Source organism: Dreissena polymorpha, chromosome 5 (assembly GCF_020536995.1).
Source record: "Dreissena polymorpha isolate Duluth1 chromosome 5, UMN_Dpol_1.0, whole genome shotgun sequence".
NCBI classification, from domain to species: Eukaryota; Metazoa; Mollusca; class Bivalvia; order Myida; family Dreissenidae; genus Dreissena; species Dreissena polymorpha.
This window is the reverse complement of record NC_068359.1, coordinates 46,332,499-46,349,246: the sequence shown is the minus strand read 5'-3', so window position 1 is coordinate 46,349,246 and position 16,748 is coordinate 46,332,499. Positions and strand designations below refer to the sequence as shown.

General features: G+C 39.0%; 2 protein-coding genes across 6 annotated transcripts in view; both read left to right on the top strand.

Annotated features, from left to right (window-relative positions):
* LOC127880518 (protein rolling stone-like) overlaps nucleotides 1–16,748 on the top strand; it is a 317,579-nt gene that overhangs the window by 13,342 nt on the left and 287,489 nt on the right. The gene's annotated exons all lie outside the window — the stretch shown is intronic.
* On the top strand, nucleotides 2,559–16,687 carry LOC127880501 (kelch-like protein 3). 2 transcript variants are annotated; one of them, XM_052427804.1, is made up of 13 exons: nucleotides 2,559–3,451; nucleotides 4,857–5,410; nucleotides 5,787–5,997; nucleotides 7,187–7,295; nucleotides 7,814–7,915; nucleotides 10,598–10,694; nucleotides 11,412–11,610; nucleotides 12,201–12,317; nucleotides 12,759–12,939; nucleotides 13,317–13,520; nucleotides 13,971–14,194; nucleotides 14,908–15,034; nucleotides 16,478–16,687. In XM_052427804.1, the coding sequence occupies exons 1-13, from the start codon at nucleotides 2,704–2,706 to the stop codon at nucleotides 16,560–16,562; spliced, it is 2,958 nt and encodes a 985-aa protein (XP_052283764.1). In that variant the 5' UTR covers nucleotides 2,559–2,703; the 3' UTR covers nucleotides 16,563–16,687. The 2 variants fall into 2 exon arrangements, with proteins under 2 accessions (XP_052283764.1, XP_052283763.1); XM_052427803.1 differs by having other exon boundaries at nucleotides 11,409–11,610.

The window sequence follows — 16,748 nt, the reverse complement described above, 5'->3', positions numbered from 1 at the left end:
AACCCCGATCACTAGCCTTCTTTGATATTAATCCCGCACCCCCCCCCTCTTTACTCGTTATCTTAACGAAGCTACTTATTTATAATGTATGATAAATATTCAATCAGTATTTTTTATTTCAATTCGTCATCAACATACATGTATTACAGTTTCGAACATTGATTTCTAAACAAATCCTTTACTTCAACAAGTAATATATGTATTAAACACGCTCGAGTGCTGTCTTCTATAATCCATTTATGCCTAGCGTCTAGAAAAAAAGGCCTTGGCAAACAGCGTAGACCCAGATGAGACGCCGCATGATGCGGCGTCTCATCAGGGTCTGCGCTGTTTGCTTAAATGAATTTCTGTAAGAAATATTCTAAATATGTAAATCAATTTACTAGACATCACTAATATTGGAAATAAATTGATCCAATTTAGAAGGATGGGAGAGTCCACAAGGCATAAATGGGTTAATCGAAATTCTCACCAGACTCGTTAAATTGTTCACACCTTTTAATTAAAGCCCTTCATCGTCGAAGACTGAACCTATTTGGTTTTCGCAAATATCATTCTTGTCAAACAGCATTGATTAATATAGTTGATTCATGGCTTAAACAAATTGTCAATGGAAATCTGGTAGGTACAATTTTCTTGGATTTTAAAAAAGCATTTGATCTTGTGGACCATAGGGTTCTTTTACACAAATTAAAACTTTATCATTTTAATGATAGGTCATGCGACCTATTTTCTTCATATCTCCGCAATCGATTTCAGTTTATCAAAGCAGAAAACACTACCTCTACTTGTAAAAGCATCATTGCTGGTGTTCCCCAAGGATCTATTTTAGGACCTCTTCTATTTCTTATTTACGTTAATGATCTTTCGCTAGATCTTACATGTGATTCTGCAATGTATGCTGATGATACAACATTGCACACTGTGGGAACAAATATTCAAACACTTCAAAATAAGCTACAAACAAATCTTTCGATTGTAAATGATTGTTGCCAAACTAATAACATGATTATTAATCCACTAAAAACTACTTGTATGGTATTAGGGTCAAAACGGAAAGCTCAAAACATGACAGATCTAAAACTTAAAATTTCAGATACGTTGATCAAAACAGTAAATTGTCAAAAACTTCTTGGCCTTTATATTGACAATACTCTATCTTGGAAACTACACATTAACAGCGTTTGTTCAAAAATGTCATCACGAATGTTTCTTTTCCAAAAAATAAAACCATATTTAACCCTTGAAATGCGTAAGCTCTTCTATAATGGTTATATCTCACCTATATCCGACTACGCATGCGTTACCTGGAGTTCAGCGGCCAAAACGGAAATTAATAGAATAGTCAAAATACAAAAGCGTTGTGGTGTACATATTTTAAATAAAAAGTACAACACTAATTCAAAAACACTATTTAAAGATCTAAAATGGTTGACTTTCGAACAGCGTAATCACTATTTCACGTCAGTTATTGTATTTAAAGCATTTCACAATCAAACCCCAACATACATACGTGACCTTTTGACACCTTCACACAATATTCACTATAACTTGCGATCTTGCGAAAAGGGGGATTTAAAGCTAGTGCGAATACCCAAAACAAACTATTTCAAACAATCGTTTGAATTTTCTAGCAAAACAATTTGGAATTCGTTACCCCAATCTATACGTCAAACAAACAATTTAATTACATTTAAGAAAAAATTAAAAGTTTATCTTTCTTCCACACTTTATGAAATAAACTGAACATGCTTCATGTTGTTTTAGTAAATAACATTAGTTTAATGTTTAAATACTGTTCTTGCATAAATGGTTATTGTAGTTTTATGTCTGTCATTTGTTTTTAATTATAATATATATCATTATATGTGTATGCATATATGATTCTTTTTTTTGTTCTTATTGCTCAAGATGAAGTATGATGTATTTGTTGTAAATTGTATCTTGTTAGAAGACCTTGTTGAAAATAAGAAATGTATTATATAAATTGCATATTATGTAATTTGATCTGATGTATTTCTTAACAAGTCTATCTTCTTTAAATAAAGATTTTTTTATTATTATTATTATTATCACGGGAAGCGGGGAAGGGGGGGTGGGGAGAGTCAACCATAGTGTCGTGACTGTCAATCTCAACCAGGTGGGATTCAGGGTGAAGGGGGCGGGAATAATGTCCTCGGATATACCAGAGAAGATATTGTCCGGGGGACAACCATGTCCTATATCGGTGGTTAGGCCGGTGGTTCTATATTCTAGATTGCTTTGTTGAATGACGTACGCGTCTGACTCTTCTGCCTATAAAGTATTGACCCCTTCTAGCATTTACTCGCACTGGCTCAGACTGAACTTAATGCAAACCCAAAACAATAATTTTATACTGAGTATCTTATCCAGTAGGGATAAATATAAATTGACACAGAACAAGTTTCACTCTTTCCTTATATATTTCGCCGAAATGGGCTTTTTGAAAGTTTGTTTTTACAAATAAACCGACGTCGTTACGTGAATGCATATATGACGTCAAATTAACGTCATAAACCCTTTTATTTGACGTCGTTGCCTAACAGCGTTTCTTTTCCACGGTAGAGCAACGCGCGCGAAATTAAACACTTAGGCCAATTTTTTTCGAGTTGACTGTCATAGATACGTTACTTAAAAAAGGTTGGTGTTTTTTCTTAATCGTCGTCATATTGCGGCGATAGAATGGCATCGAAAAAGAACGTCTTTCAGACAATTCAGAAGAAGCGAAAATTTGCAGACCGGCCCATGTCGGAGTCTGAAATGACAGAGGGATCTACGGATACCTCTAAAGATAGTACAGGCGCCAAGGCTGTGACTGAGAGAGCTGTAGGTGTTCCAGAGTCTCCTCAGAAAACGACTGATAACAATAATGGTGTAGTTACGCTGAACATTAACAATACGACTGATAACAATATTGGTATAGTTACGCTGAACATGAAAACTACAACTGATAGCAATATTGGTGTAGTTACGCAGGACATGAAAACTACGACTGATAACAATATTGGTGTAGTTACGCAGAACATGAACAAACTGACTGATAACAATATTGGTGTAGTTACGCAGAACATGAACACTACGACTGATAACAATATTGGTGTAGTTACGTGTGAACAAATACCGGCTTTGCCAGAGACTCCCAAGATAGATAACGTTGATGCAAAGCCAGTGGTATATACGATTGCTCCGGACAAACTGCGCAAGATAGATAACGTTGATGCAAAGCCAGGGGTATATACGATTGCCCCGGACAAACTGCGCAATATAGATAACGTTGATGCAGAGCCAGTGGTATATACGATTGCCCCGGACAAACTGCGGTCGTTAGACGCTGATGAAGACGGAAGCTTTCATACAATGTTGGCCGAGACGATCAGTGAGTCTGAGATCATCGCGACTACTGAGGTTACGAATATCGTCGTGAAACATGGTAAGCGCGCACACATCACGGTGCTTATACCACGTGACTTTTTCGGATCTGTGTTGGGAGAATAAAGCGCGACCCAGTCAACATTTTTATTTTTTTAAGGATCTCTGTTTAAATATTTCACCATTTTTTAATGGGATAAAGTGGACAGCCCGCGCATTTGTAAGAGTTTTCTATAGGTATCATGATAATTTAAAGCAAATAAGTATTTTTTCAGTAAAGTGCAACCGTGCGTTTGAACGGTTGGAAAATGTCGGATCAGTGTGGGGACTTCATATTACAAACGCGCGGTTGCACTTTACTGAAAAATGCTTATTTGTTTAAAAAGATCATGATACCTATAAAAAACTTTCACGAATCAGCGGGCTCTCCACTTGATTCCATTAAAATGGTGAAATATTTAAAAAGACAATATTAAAAATGTTAAATGGGTCGCGCTTTATTATCCCAACACAGATCTTAAAAAGTCACGTGGTATAGGCACCGTGTACATGCCGCGTTGGCTAAGCATAAGCATAGATAAGCGATATGAAATTGAGAATTAGAAAAGGATATTCAGGTCTAAAAATAATGTTTAAGTTTACATAACCTGTTAACAAGTTAACACTATCATGCGTAATTTAGCTCACCTGATCACACAGTATACTCCAGAGCGAGCGACTGCGGTGAGCAACCGTCCTTCGCCCGGCGTCAAATTTTAATAAAAAAAATCTATTTTCAACTACCTCATGAATTTTCACCGAACTGACATTTATTTCTCAAAAAACGGATAGTCAGCATTTAAAGCAGTATCACTAATAAAAAATTTGTTGAATGGCCATCTAACGAATACCAAAACAATATTTTAGTTCGTTGAATGCGACGACAACTCTGCATGGGGATTGTTGATGCGGCTTTCCTTTATTGCACTACGATAGTTTTTTTAAACAAAATTCATATTAAGGATTTCAATATGATTTATCAGACATACTGCTTATGCGAATTTCTGAAAAAATTATGAGATTGTGTTGGTCCGCAAAACAAATATGGCTGCCGGGCTGGGGGAGGGGAGCAGTTTATAATGCGGTTTTAATTTTTTAATGGCTGCTGGTTTTCAGAATATGCATAAAAATAAATTTCGAAAATGATGTCGCAGACCTCTGACCATATTTTAAATAATTCAGCTCAAATGTTCGTTGGATGAGTCTCTTTTTGGCACAAATACTAGTAATTATATATCATTGTTTTGAAATGAATGGTTTGTCGACACTGCACTTGTATAAATATCCCTCTGCAATTCAATCTTGCTGAACACCGTTTAAGGTCTTTAAGGTGAGTGGCCGAGGACCATTTGTGGTCCTCTTGTATTGAATAACTTTAGCGTGTTCTATGCACGTTTACTTACCTTTTCTATTGTACCCTTGTTCAGATCTCAGTCAGCCAGCTGTTCCGAAGTCATCGTTGAAGAAGAAGCATCGCGTGTTTGACGTAGACGACGCTTCCGGACTCATCCCGAGTGACATTTTCTACCTGAACACCGACCACGTGTTGCAGCGTTGCGAGACGTTCGACCAGCTCTCGGAACTCTTGGTGAATGCAGCGTTGAGCAGTCCCGCCACGGACAGTTCTGATTTCCTGAACAAGTGCAAAAGAATCCTGAAGGTCCCCGTCGACACGCTCGATCACTACGGTAGTATAGGGACCTTCTTGGCCACGTTGTACGAGAACAAACATCTGATCGACGTGGTCATCGACGTACGCGGCACGTTGTTTGGCGCGCACCGCATAGCGCTAAGTTGCCAGAGCGACTTCTTTGCGGATATGTTCAGTAAGAGTACCGGCCGGAGAATCCCGTTTGAGTTCAAGATCAAGGGTGTCAGCCCCGAAGCGTTCGCCTGCTTTTTGGAGTTCTGTTACACCGGAAAACTCACGATAATGCCTAGCATCGCTGCGGACATACTGATTGTTGCAGACGTTCTCAGGGTAATGAAACAAAACTATTCTTATTTTAAACGTATTTATTTATTTTGGTGTACATCTCCTTTCATTCCTTGCAGTAATATTAAGGCAATACATGGGTTTGTTTCAAAACTACTGTACACGGAATATGCCAGAAATGATAAGCGTCACTTATTTCAAGTTATTGTATCGTGTTCTCAATCAATCCGTTAAGCACGAATATATATGTGTTGTATCGCAATATGTAGAGGTACGCATACACTTTTGATAACTTTTTTTCTTCGCGTTGTTACAATAGTGATCATGTTTAACTATTAATTCGCGTTTCTTAAAAGCGTAAGCTAAAAAGATGCCGTTAAAAAGTTTGATGACACCCGGTCTTACCACTGCGTACCCATAGGTAAACTCGTTCAAGCGCCACCTGGACGCCATTACAGACAGCCTTCCCTTAGATCAGAATGTGAAAATGGTGGCCAAAAGCAAAGTGAACGCGGAAGGCCAATTGTTCAAGAAACTGTTCGCGGTGATCGTGCGGAACCTCAGCGCCGCTGCGGACACTTCCTTCTTCATGTACATGGACGTAGACCTGCTGTGCCAGATACTTTCTTCCGGTAACACACACAATCTATAATTTAAGATGTTTTTGTAGATCTTTGGGTAACACTCTGCCGTCGGCTTTGTTTCTGGGTTCTTTGCAGACGTGATCACATTGTTCACTGCATTGCTGTATCAATTCCATGCACATTAGTTTAAATTTACCAACATAAATTTTTCACTCAAGCTTGTCTTTTAGTGGAGATGTCTTGGTTTTGTTATCATCAGAAAAAATGTATTTCAATAGAACGAATAAATTGGAGGACGGCAGATAGAACTGCTGAATGAGTAGATCGCTAGGCCTACTGGCCTTGCAGGGTGAGTGTCTCTGGAAATATTTCAAGGCCTTCTTATGCCAGTCACTGAAAACTGCCCATCTTGTCCGGCAAGATGTTGTATGAGTGTGCTTCATGCATATCTACAAAACTGTATGATCTCGAATTTTGTTACGTCGTTTACTAAGAAAAGTGCAAATCGTTTTAGGGGCGTATCCATGATTTCTTGTTAGAGGGGGGGGGGCGGGATATTGAAAGATTTGCTGGGGGTCCAGGGGGGGCTCCACGATTTTAGTGATTTTGAAGGCTTTGACAACCACTTCTCGAGCATGTCACGCCTTATATACTTTCATCAAAGTACCTTCTAATATACCGAACACAGTGCATAGTTGATAGTTTAGGGGATCCAAGGCGAAGCCCCCCGGAAGCTTCACGATTTTAATGATTTTGAAGGCGTTGACAACCACTTCTCGAGCATGTCACGCCTTATATACTCTCATCAAAGTACCTTCTTATAATGCCCCAAAAGTGTATAGTTGATAGTTTTGGGGGTCCACGGAAGCTCCACGATTTTAGTGATTTTGAAGGCTTTGACAAGGTTAAATAGGTAATTTAGATCTAGTTAAGTGTGAAACATCAAATGAATTGACTTCCCCCCCCCCCCCCACCCCTGGATCCGCCTATTCGTTTGTTACAATGAAAAATACTAGTAATTGGGTAATATTTCTATACCAGTTGAGTAAAAGTGCATGGTATTGAAACATGTATGATCAGGATATGTGGAAAATTAATCGTACAACTATTTGAACGAATCTAGCATCATTTACTTACAAACATACTATTTTATAAGCGAAACTGTTCATGTCAGATTACAAAACTGTTGATGCCAAATTGAATATATACTATATGATGAAGTTTCATTGTTTCGCAGACGACTTAGTTGTGACGTCAGAGTACGAGGTGTTCACGATTGCCATGCGCTGGCTGCTTGCTGATGAACAACGAATCAAGCACATCCCGAGAGTCATGGGATATATCAGGTTGTAAAAGTGATTCAGTAGGCATTACGAGTACGAGTTTGTTCTTGAAATGCTATCACTTAGAACGTGTTAGAACATTTGATTTTGGGAAAAGGTACATGCAACTTACTTTCATACTAGCAACCTTCTAATATCGGTTACATCTGCTAGTCTATTTCTCAAATAACACATGTCATGGCTTAAGGAATCAATCAAAACATGTTAAATACTTTTTGTCCAAAACGCAGACATTCCGTTATAATTAGAGTTGACTTCAAATAGATTTAACAACATATGGATTAATATTAAATAACTAAGTAAACGCACATTTCAATAAAGTTTAAATCAATTCAACGTCGTTTGTGGAAATTTTTTGGGGATTGTGGGGCATAGGTAATGAAAGACCTTTGAAAATCATATCGTTACTTTTATTTTATTATGATTTATTAACGTCTGTTGAAAACGATTATAGTGTCGGTGTTTTAAACGTGAATGTGCAAACAAAAATCCGTAACGTCCGTTGTGCGCGTTGTTTATAGGTTTGACCAGATGTGCATACCCGAGCTATTCACTTGCGCAGAGACAACGGCCATACTGCGCGGCTACGACAAGTTCCGGGAGCTGGTTCTCATTGCTAACTGGTAGGTAACAATCCACTAAATAAAGTGTAATCCAACCGGGTACGTCGCCATGGTGTCGACTGACGATTGGCATATCAACGCACATTAATCAGAGGAACGCTCATCTGAGGCGCAGTAACAATTGTTTATACGTTGTATACCTCAGGGTGCAGGATCAACGGGGTTCACATATGATTACACACGGGCAGGACAGAATAAAAACACACCGTTAACAACTTTTTTGTGTGTGCAAATATCTCAAGTTATTGAAATACCGGTATGTTTGCAAAAATCTTTAGTGCATAAAAGACAGTTTTCTTGCAGTTTGTGTCGATCTCTTACGATTTAAGAATACATAATTGAATACGTCTGAAATCGGTACCAAAATTTCACGTTGCGTGCAGCATAACCATGTTAATGAATGTTGTAAACATAGAATTTTGTCCAAGAACACAGGCTTATGAAATTTAGTAATTCTAATGTTTTTCACATTTCCGTATGTCGCATAAAACTGTCTTTTATGCACTAGTTGAAATTCTTAAGAAAAATTGTTTTAAAAAGTTATTTAAAAAGCACCACTTACTGGTGTGTTTTCATCCATTAATATCCGTTTGTGAACCCCACAACGTCACGTGATCCTGCACCCTGTACATGTAATTAGCGGGTCTCAAATTAATTATATAGATATTCTCATGTTAAGCGACGCAAATTATTCTTATAGTTATTCTTATTTTAATAAGGGGCCGTCCATAAAGTATGTCACGCTCAAGGTGGGGGGAGGGGTGTAAGAAAGTGTGACAGTTTGTGACATGGGGGAGGGGGTCAGGCCATGTGTGATGTCACGCGTTTTTTTAACTAATTTATTTATGACTTCTTTAGTAGAATTTAAAAATATTTATAAAAAAAAGTGAAACATTTGAATAAGTTTTTTGTCAAAATAAGACGAATTGCGTATCTCCTGAATGTGTCGTTCGGATTTTTAATATGCACCTTGGCTGGGCCGGCTTATAGACACAACCTCCACGCAGATTTAATTAGTAAATGACGAAATAATTTATTGGACATTTTCATTTCTTACTTTTTAAAAGTTTGAAATAAAATCTAAATTGTATTTTTTTTTTTTTTTTTAGTGGTTTACACGTGGATAAATATTCATACTGCCCACCGTAACAACCCTACAGTCATAAAAGCCTGAGGCCAAAGGCTCGCGGGTTGTTATGAGTTTTGGATATGCAAGTAAAAGCCAGACCTCATGGTGTTGATAAACTTTGGTTAATTGCCTCTAATAATTAGTTCAAAGGGTTATATGTTTACATTCCAAAGCTCTATCTTTATGTTTATCACAGAAAATGTATCTCCTTGAAAAAATACAGACACTAGATTCTTTAAAAATGCTCAGTTTAAGGGATTTTAGTGACAATTGCATTTTGACCATCATTAAGGAAGGAACAAAAAATATGTGTTAATTATATAACCAATGTTGCGAGTAAATTAAATACAGTACAAACCTTAAATCTACTACATTGATTGAAATCCTCGCCTCAACAAAGCTGTTATGAAAACAGGTATTAATATAATATATATTAATATAAAATTAAAAACTGTTTAATAGTGAATTGTGTTTAAGATTACATTTGAAATAGGTATTATTTAAAAAAATAAATGTTCGAAAGTGTGAGTTTGTGACGTACTTTAGGGGGTCCAAGATTGTGTGACAGTTTGTGACAGGGGGAGGGGGGTCAAATGGTAAAAAAACGCGACATACTTTATGGACGGCCCCTTACAGATATTCTTGTGTGTATCATCTCAAATTAACATTTAAGTTATTCTTATGTTAATCGTAACTTAAATGAGCCTTTTCACACATTTTGACATGTTTTGAAATTTGTCATTGAATGCTTTATATTGATAATTGTGAATATTGGATCTAAAAAGCTCTAGTAAAAAATAAGAATAAAACAAAAAAGTAACCATCAGCAGGGATCGATCCACTGACCCCTGGAGTCCTGTGGTAAAAAGTCTACGACTTAGACCACTCGACCATCCTCCTCATACTATGAAAGATGTATTTTATACTTTATATAAGCAATCCTCGTAGTTTCACAAAATATAACGACGACAACAGAACTCTTCAAATTATTTAATTATTTTCCTCACAAATTTCATAACTAAAACGAAAATGTGCGAATCCGAAACAACATTTTTCAATTTTGTCAATTTACCAAAACGTGAAAAGGCCCCTTGATGAAGAGACATCAAAATAAAAATGTCTTTCAAGCAGTATTGTCTGAAAACGTTTGCAGGGCGAATACACATTAAACATGTATTGGCCTCATTTACACGTACTAGGGGTTTTAACATTTCAAGCAATACCCGACAATGTCCTTAAACCGTACTATTGTGTATTTATATATGTACACGTTCTGAGAAAACTGGGCATAATGCATGTGCGTAAAGTGTCGTCCCAGATAAGCCTGTGCAGTCCGCACAGGCTAATCAGGGACGACACTTTCCGCCTTAACAAGATTTTCGGAGAGAAGGGACTTCTATTAAACGTAAAATACCATAAAAGCGGAAAGTATCGTCCCTGATTAGCCTGTGCGGACTGCACAGGCTAATCTGGGACTACACTTTACGCACATGCATAATGCCCAGTTTTCTCAGAACGCGACACATATGTACACGCATCGGTACTTTTGACAGGTTGCTGACGGCCCGAAATGTACCAAAAGACGACCCCTTTCACTTCCCAGTGTCCCGACCCCGGAAGTATCAGAACGCCGCTTTGCTGAAACTCCAGGCACGTGCAATACTTCTTCTCGTTGATTGGTTTAAAATGTTGTTTATCTGGAACTTATGCAGCGGCACAAGTAACATTTGAGACGGCGAGGTATCCTGATTCGCTCAACCATTTTCATCGCATATTTTCACCAAAACTTGGTGAAAATGTTTGGGGCCATAAAAGGACAGCCACAGGCAATACAAAGCAGACCATCATACGAAACACACAGTGTGGAATTAGCCCTTTAAAACCTCATATTGACCATATAATTGTGAGCCACGTCATGCGAAAAAAATGTCTTATGCCATATGCGGCTTGTATAGCTCCAAACCACCATGCGCATTCCCGCAGTTCTCGGGCATGAGCTGCCCTGTCCGCTGATGAGACCGCAAAATCTGTGGTGACTTAAGAGCGATGGAGGCTTGTCCGGAGCTACGCGTGCATCATACGGCATGCGACCAATTTTCGCATGAAACGGGTCATATATTCTGTCTATGTATATGATGCCTTTTATCGACTCAGCGCTTTCGACGTAACTTTGGCATAGATGTTAAGATGTCTTGGATGTTAAATATCTATGTTTAACGTCTAACACGGGTCATATATTCTGCTTATGTATATTATACCTTTTACCGCGCTTTCGACGTAACTTTGGCATAGATGTTAAGATGTCTTCGATGTAAAATAGCTACTGTTCAACGCCTTAACGTTCTATTGTGTTTCATTCCTCAGAAGGATTCCGAAGCACCTTCCAGTAGCAAGGGTGACCCAGCACCGAACGGCGACGTCACTGTAGCGATGCCTCCTCCCGTGATGACGTCAACACCACGTGCCAAACCTGCCTCTGCGGAGGGGGCGATTATCGATGCGAAAAAAGCCGCGGCGGACATACTGGCTATAGGCGGATTTGAGTCGAATGAAGCCTCGTTAGTGCGTAAGTGCATGTTACACTAAAGTTACTTTTATCCCTTTAATATGCCGGTCTAGCTATGAAATAGCTCGTAAAAAAATGCAAATATTTACGTAAAATTACAATTACTGGATATCTTATTTAAAACCACTGGATCTATTTTAACTGTACAATATTTACTGGACATAATCAACCGAATTTGGCTCTGTTATATAGGTTTATAAGGGGACATCACCGTCATTACGTCGTTATTAATTTTCCTTTATTGAAAAGTATTGACACACGAAATTGTGTTGTGACTAGACCCAGTACTTGGTGGCTATGGGGGAGATCTCGAGAACGCTCCCACAGTGGGGATCGAACCCGTGACCTCCAGGTGGTCACCATATTCACTACGCCACGGCGACCTTTGAACAAAGTCGTATAAAATAATATATCTAAATGAGCCGCGCTCTGGGAAAACGGGGCTTAATGCATGCACGCAAAGTGTCGTCCCAGTTAAGCCTGTGCACATGTTATACCGGGACGATACTTTATCCTGTTCGATTAAAGGAAGACTTTTTTTACATAAAAACAATAATTTACAGTTCCGTCGTTGTTGTTCTTGATTTAAGCGAAGTACGTGGAGCGGTATGACAGCGCCGATAACCAGTGGGTGCATTTCTGCCGACTTCCGGAACCCCGCCGACACCACGCGGCAGTCGTTGTGCGAGGATTCATGTACTTGATAGGTAAACCCCAACACAACTGTACATGTACATTAAAATTGATTTTAGCACCAATAAACTAATAATTAATCGCTTGAATAGGACTTATGGCTTTTGTGGTGGAAAAAATGTATGTTATGTCTAAAGATCAATTAGTTAAATATCCAGGATAACATAAGGTACATGCTGCTGCTGAAATGGTGAGGGTGGAAAGCCGGGCTAGTTAAGTGACAAGTATTTGATAAACCCGCGAATTTTCAATGTCTTTTAATTGAGGTGTTTACCCTTATTCTTATTATATGCCTTTGAATATTTTCTCTAAAAAAGATATTCGTGCTTTTGTGTAAAAAAATCCAGAGGGGCATCAGGGGTCCATCTGGCTGTTCTTTATTAGCGTACGTCTGTAGACTTCTATTAATACACAGTTGAATGGCGGATTTTTATTGTGAATTGTTTCCCACACAGGCGGAAGTAACCCTTGCGTGAAATCGGAGCTTCCGCTGCCGACGCGGACAGTGTTCCGGATGGACCTATTCACCAAGCAGTGGAGAGAAGGAGTCCCTATGAACGAAGCGCGATACAGTCACTGCGCATGCGCGATCAACGAGCGGATATACGTGTTTGGAGGGAAAGGGGAAGGCGACAGGTACGACCCTTTAAAATGACAGCGCAACTGCTATTCATTAAATCATGTATACCTGCTTGTAATATTTATGCACAAGTGCGTCGGCTCAGGAACTACTTAAAAGTTCCCTGAATACTCTTTAGTATACTACCATGAACTCCGGGTACGGAAATACGCTTAAAGGCTCCCAGCCATACTCGGAAGTACTTTTTGGTATATTTTCCATACCACGGGTACTTGGTAGTATACTTAAGAATACCCGGGGTACGTTAAAGTTGTACATGAGCCGACAATGACCAATGGAGCGTTAATGACTTCATAGTATAGTCACCATTATAATGTTAATTAAAGAACATTTTACAATTTCCAAAGTGTATCGTATATTTCTATGATTTTAGGGTGTCGAGTACTGTGGAGTGTTTTGACGTTGTCACTGACGGCTGGTTCTACGTGACTCCAATGGCCGGCCCTCGTTACGCCGCCACCGCCGCCAGCCTCGGGGACCGGATATACGTCGCGGGAGGGCTTGGAGAGAGCCGCGAGATACCGTCTGCTCTACACGTGCTAGATGACGTCATCTGCTTGGATACCTCCGCCAAAAGGTAACTCTTTTTGAATTTTAAGAACCTGGGCCCGTATATCCAACCTATTAGGTTACTAGAGTTAAGAATAACGAATACTCTTAAACCCAACAAAAGCGCTTCAGGGTTTGTGTGTGCAGACTCGGACTGGTGCGTATAACATTAATACAATGTCATAAATGAAGCATGAGGTAATTAGAGGAGGCATATACCAAGTCAGATTCAAAATTAAAGCAATTCTTGTCAATTACAATTCAAAGAAAATTATGCAATCTTAGTTTTAAGTAAAATATGTGTTTGGTTAATGGGCCCTTATCTGAAATGCGATGTAAGTAAATGATTGAATTTTAAGAATGAAAAATTATATTTAATTCAACATAATTATTTCTTGTAAATATTTTCTCCTATCTCGTGTGTTAAGTTGCTGCTAGCATACACTTTACAAGCATAGAAGTGTCGTTTGTTCACTAGCTGGAGCAACGCCCCGAATCTGCGATTCGCCCGTTGCTATGCGAACCTGGTCGCTGTTGACCACACCCTGTTCCTCTGCGGTGGAGCGTCCCGCTCGTTCGATTACAAGAACTCCGTGCTGATCAGCGTGGGCGCGCTGGACGCGCTTGACCTCACCAGAAATAGGTGGCGCCACGTGGCGGATATGCTCTTGGCGCGTCACGACATGGGCGCGGCTGCTGTAGGTATGTGCTTAGATTAGTTTTGTTGGGATTTCCCCCCCCCCTTTTTAACAGTATTTAAGTCGTATTATTGTCACTTTAACCAGTTAACCTACTCACATTTGTACAAGACAAGCTCAGTTGCTTTACCGTTTTTTACTACTTAAGATTCACTTTCTTATGCGAGTTGTGTCCTACTTGAACCTAGGGTTCGGGGATACTCGCTCTTGAGATTATTATCCCCGCCATAGGCGGAGGGCTATTGTTTTGGCGTTGTCCGCCCGTCCGTCTTTCCGTCCGGCACTTTTGTGTCTGGAGCCATATCTTGGAAGTGCTTTGGCGGATTTCATTGAAACTTTGTATGAGTATATATATGGATAAGAGGATGATGTATGCCAATGGCATTGTACACCATCTGTTAATAACGAAGTTATAGCCCTTTATATCTTAACAAATACTTTTTTATCTGAGTGTCAAATATGACATTTTTGTGTCCAGAAGAATATTGGCGGGGGATATCAATTCAACGAATTTGCTTGTCTAATTATGAATCTTTACGTGTTATATGGCTGGCTCGGTTGTCCAGTACCAATTTCCAATTTCACTGATATTGGTTTGAGTATCAAATTATTTTATCACACGGATCGATAGCGCCATTGTACATTTAGTAGAAAGCGCAGGTATTTTTTGGTCATAACACTCTCATTAATGTTTTTTTCTTCAATCTTACATTTCAGGCGACCGGATATTCATGATTGGTGGAGTCTCTTCGACAGCAGACCGCGTGTTGACGTCAGTAGATTGCTATGACGTCATGACAGGTGTTAGCGTCACCAACATACAGGAGCTACCATACCCAGCTAGGTATAGTGCACACAGTTAAAATATACTAGCTTAGGAGACGATACATGTCGAATTTTTATTGTAATGCAATTTTTACAATCATTGGTTTAGTGAAAATTTTCAAAAATCGACCATATTGATTTAAGCAACAACAACGACACTTTCTTGTACAAATCAGGATTTAAAGTAAACATAAATGCACCACCCCCAACCTCCGAAGTGGGTATATTTTGCTATGCACCTGTCCGTCGGTGGGATAGTCGTTCGGTCTGTCAGTCCGTAAACCATTGCTTTTCCGCACTATATAACGCCCTGGCGAAGGGCCATGCAGTTGTTATGGTTGTTGCTTGTGGTGAAAGGAACGCGCATGTCGATGTTGTGGTTTTCCGGTTGCAGATCAAGGTAACAAAGGCTTATAACAATACGTTTTGTCCGGTGCATACATCGGAAACTATAATAATAGGAGCTTATAACAGGCAATGCGTTTTTTTTCCGGCGCATAACTCCAAAACTATAAAAGATATCACTTTAAGTTTCATAGATAGTTACATCTCCAAAAAGGGAATTGCAGTGAGAAAAAAGTCCACAATGCGTGCATCCATGTAAGAGTTATTGTCCTTTGTTATATTTTTATGTTTTAATGATATCCGGTGCATATGGTTGATGGATTTCAATGAGACGCGGTGCAGTGCACAATAATCATAACTATTGTTTTTATATGTTCAGCGTTATTCCCTTTGTCAAAGATCAACAGAAGAGTTCAGAATAAATAAATAAAATTGTATACAGCGATACCATATAATTACATCGAAATAATAAAACAACAATGATTTGATGATCGGTAATTTCCGTAATGCGTTCGGCGATTTCCGCCGCTGGGAGTGCAGAGCATAATAGCCTTGCTTTCATAATTGCATAGCTATTGCCATTTATTATGTTCCATGCTAAACTTTTGTCTGGGTCATATCTGGGTATAAACTTAAATTAAACGTCATCACTAAGAAGCGTTCATTGTCGGGAGACGCAATGCCTAAGAACCATATTTCTTGCTTCATTTTTTCAGAGTTATTGCCATTTTTTTTACAACCGAATTACCAGTAGGTGTTTAAAGGACTACGGTGAGTGTGAAGAGTATTGCAGGAACGATAGTGACGGTTCCAGCTTAATACTAAATGCTCCATGACACTTCGTTGGCCCAAACAAACCGATAGTGACTGCACTAAAAAGCATTTATTCCTAGCGTCTAGAAAAAAGCCTTGGCAAACAGCGTAGACCCAGATGAGACGCCGCATGATGCGGCGTCTCATCAGGGTCTGCGCTGTTTGTTTAAAGGAATTTCTGTAAGAAATAATCTAAATATAGATATAAATATACTAGACATCCCTAATTTTGGAAATAAATTGATCCAATTTAGAAGGATGGGAAAGTCCACTAGGCATATAAACACTGTCGTCTGTATTTCAGGTCGGTGGCCTGCGTGACTGTGCCGTCGGCTGGTCGTCGGCCCGCGGGCAACAAACAGGTCAACTTCCAAAGACCCAATGTGTAACTAATACTATGCTCAATCAACCCTGGACAATTTGACTTTTTTCGACATTGTTTTAAGATTATTAGACTAATTTAATACCATTACTTTTTTCTTATTTCTTTTTGATTAATAAAACGCAAAACGTCGCACACATTTTCATTTATTTCTTATTGTTGGAATCAGCCACTCAACCATTCTCAGTACAAA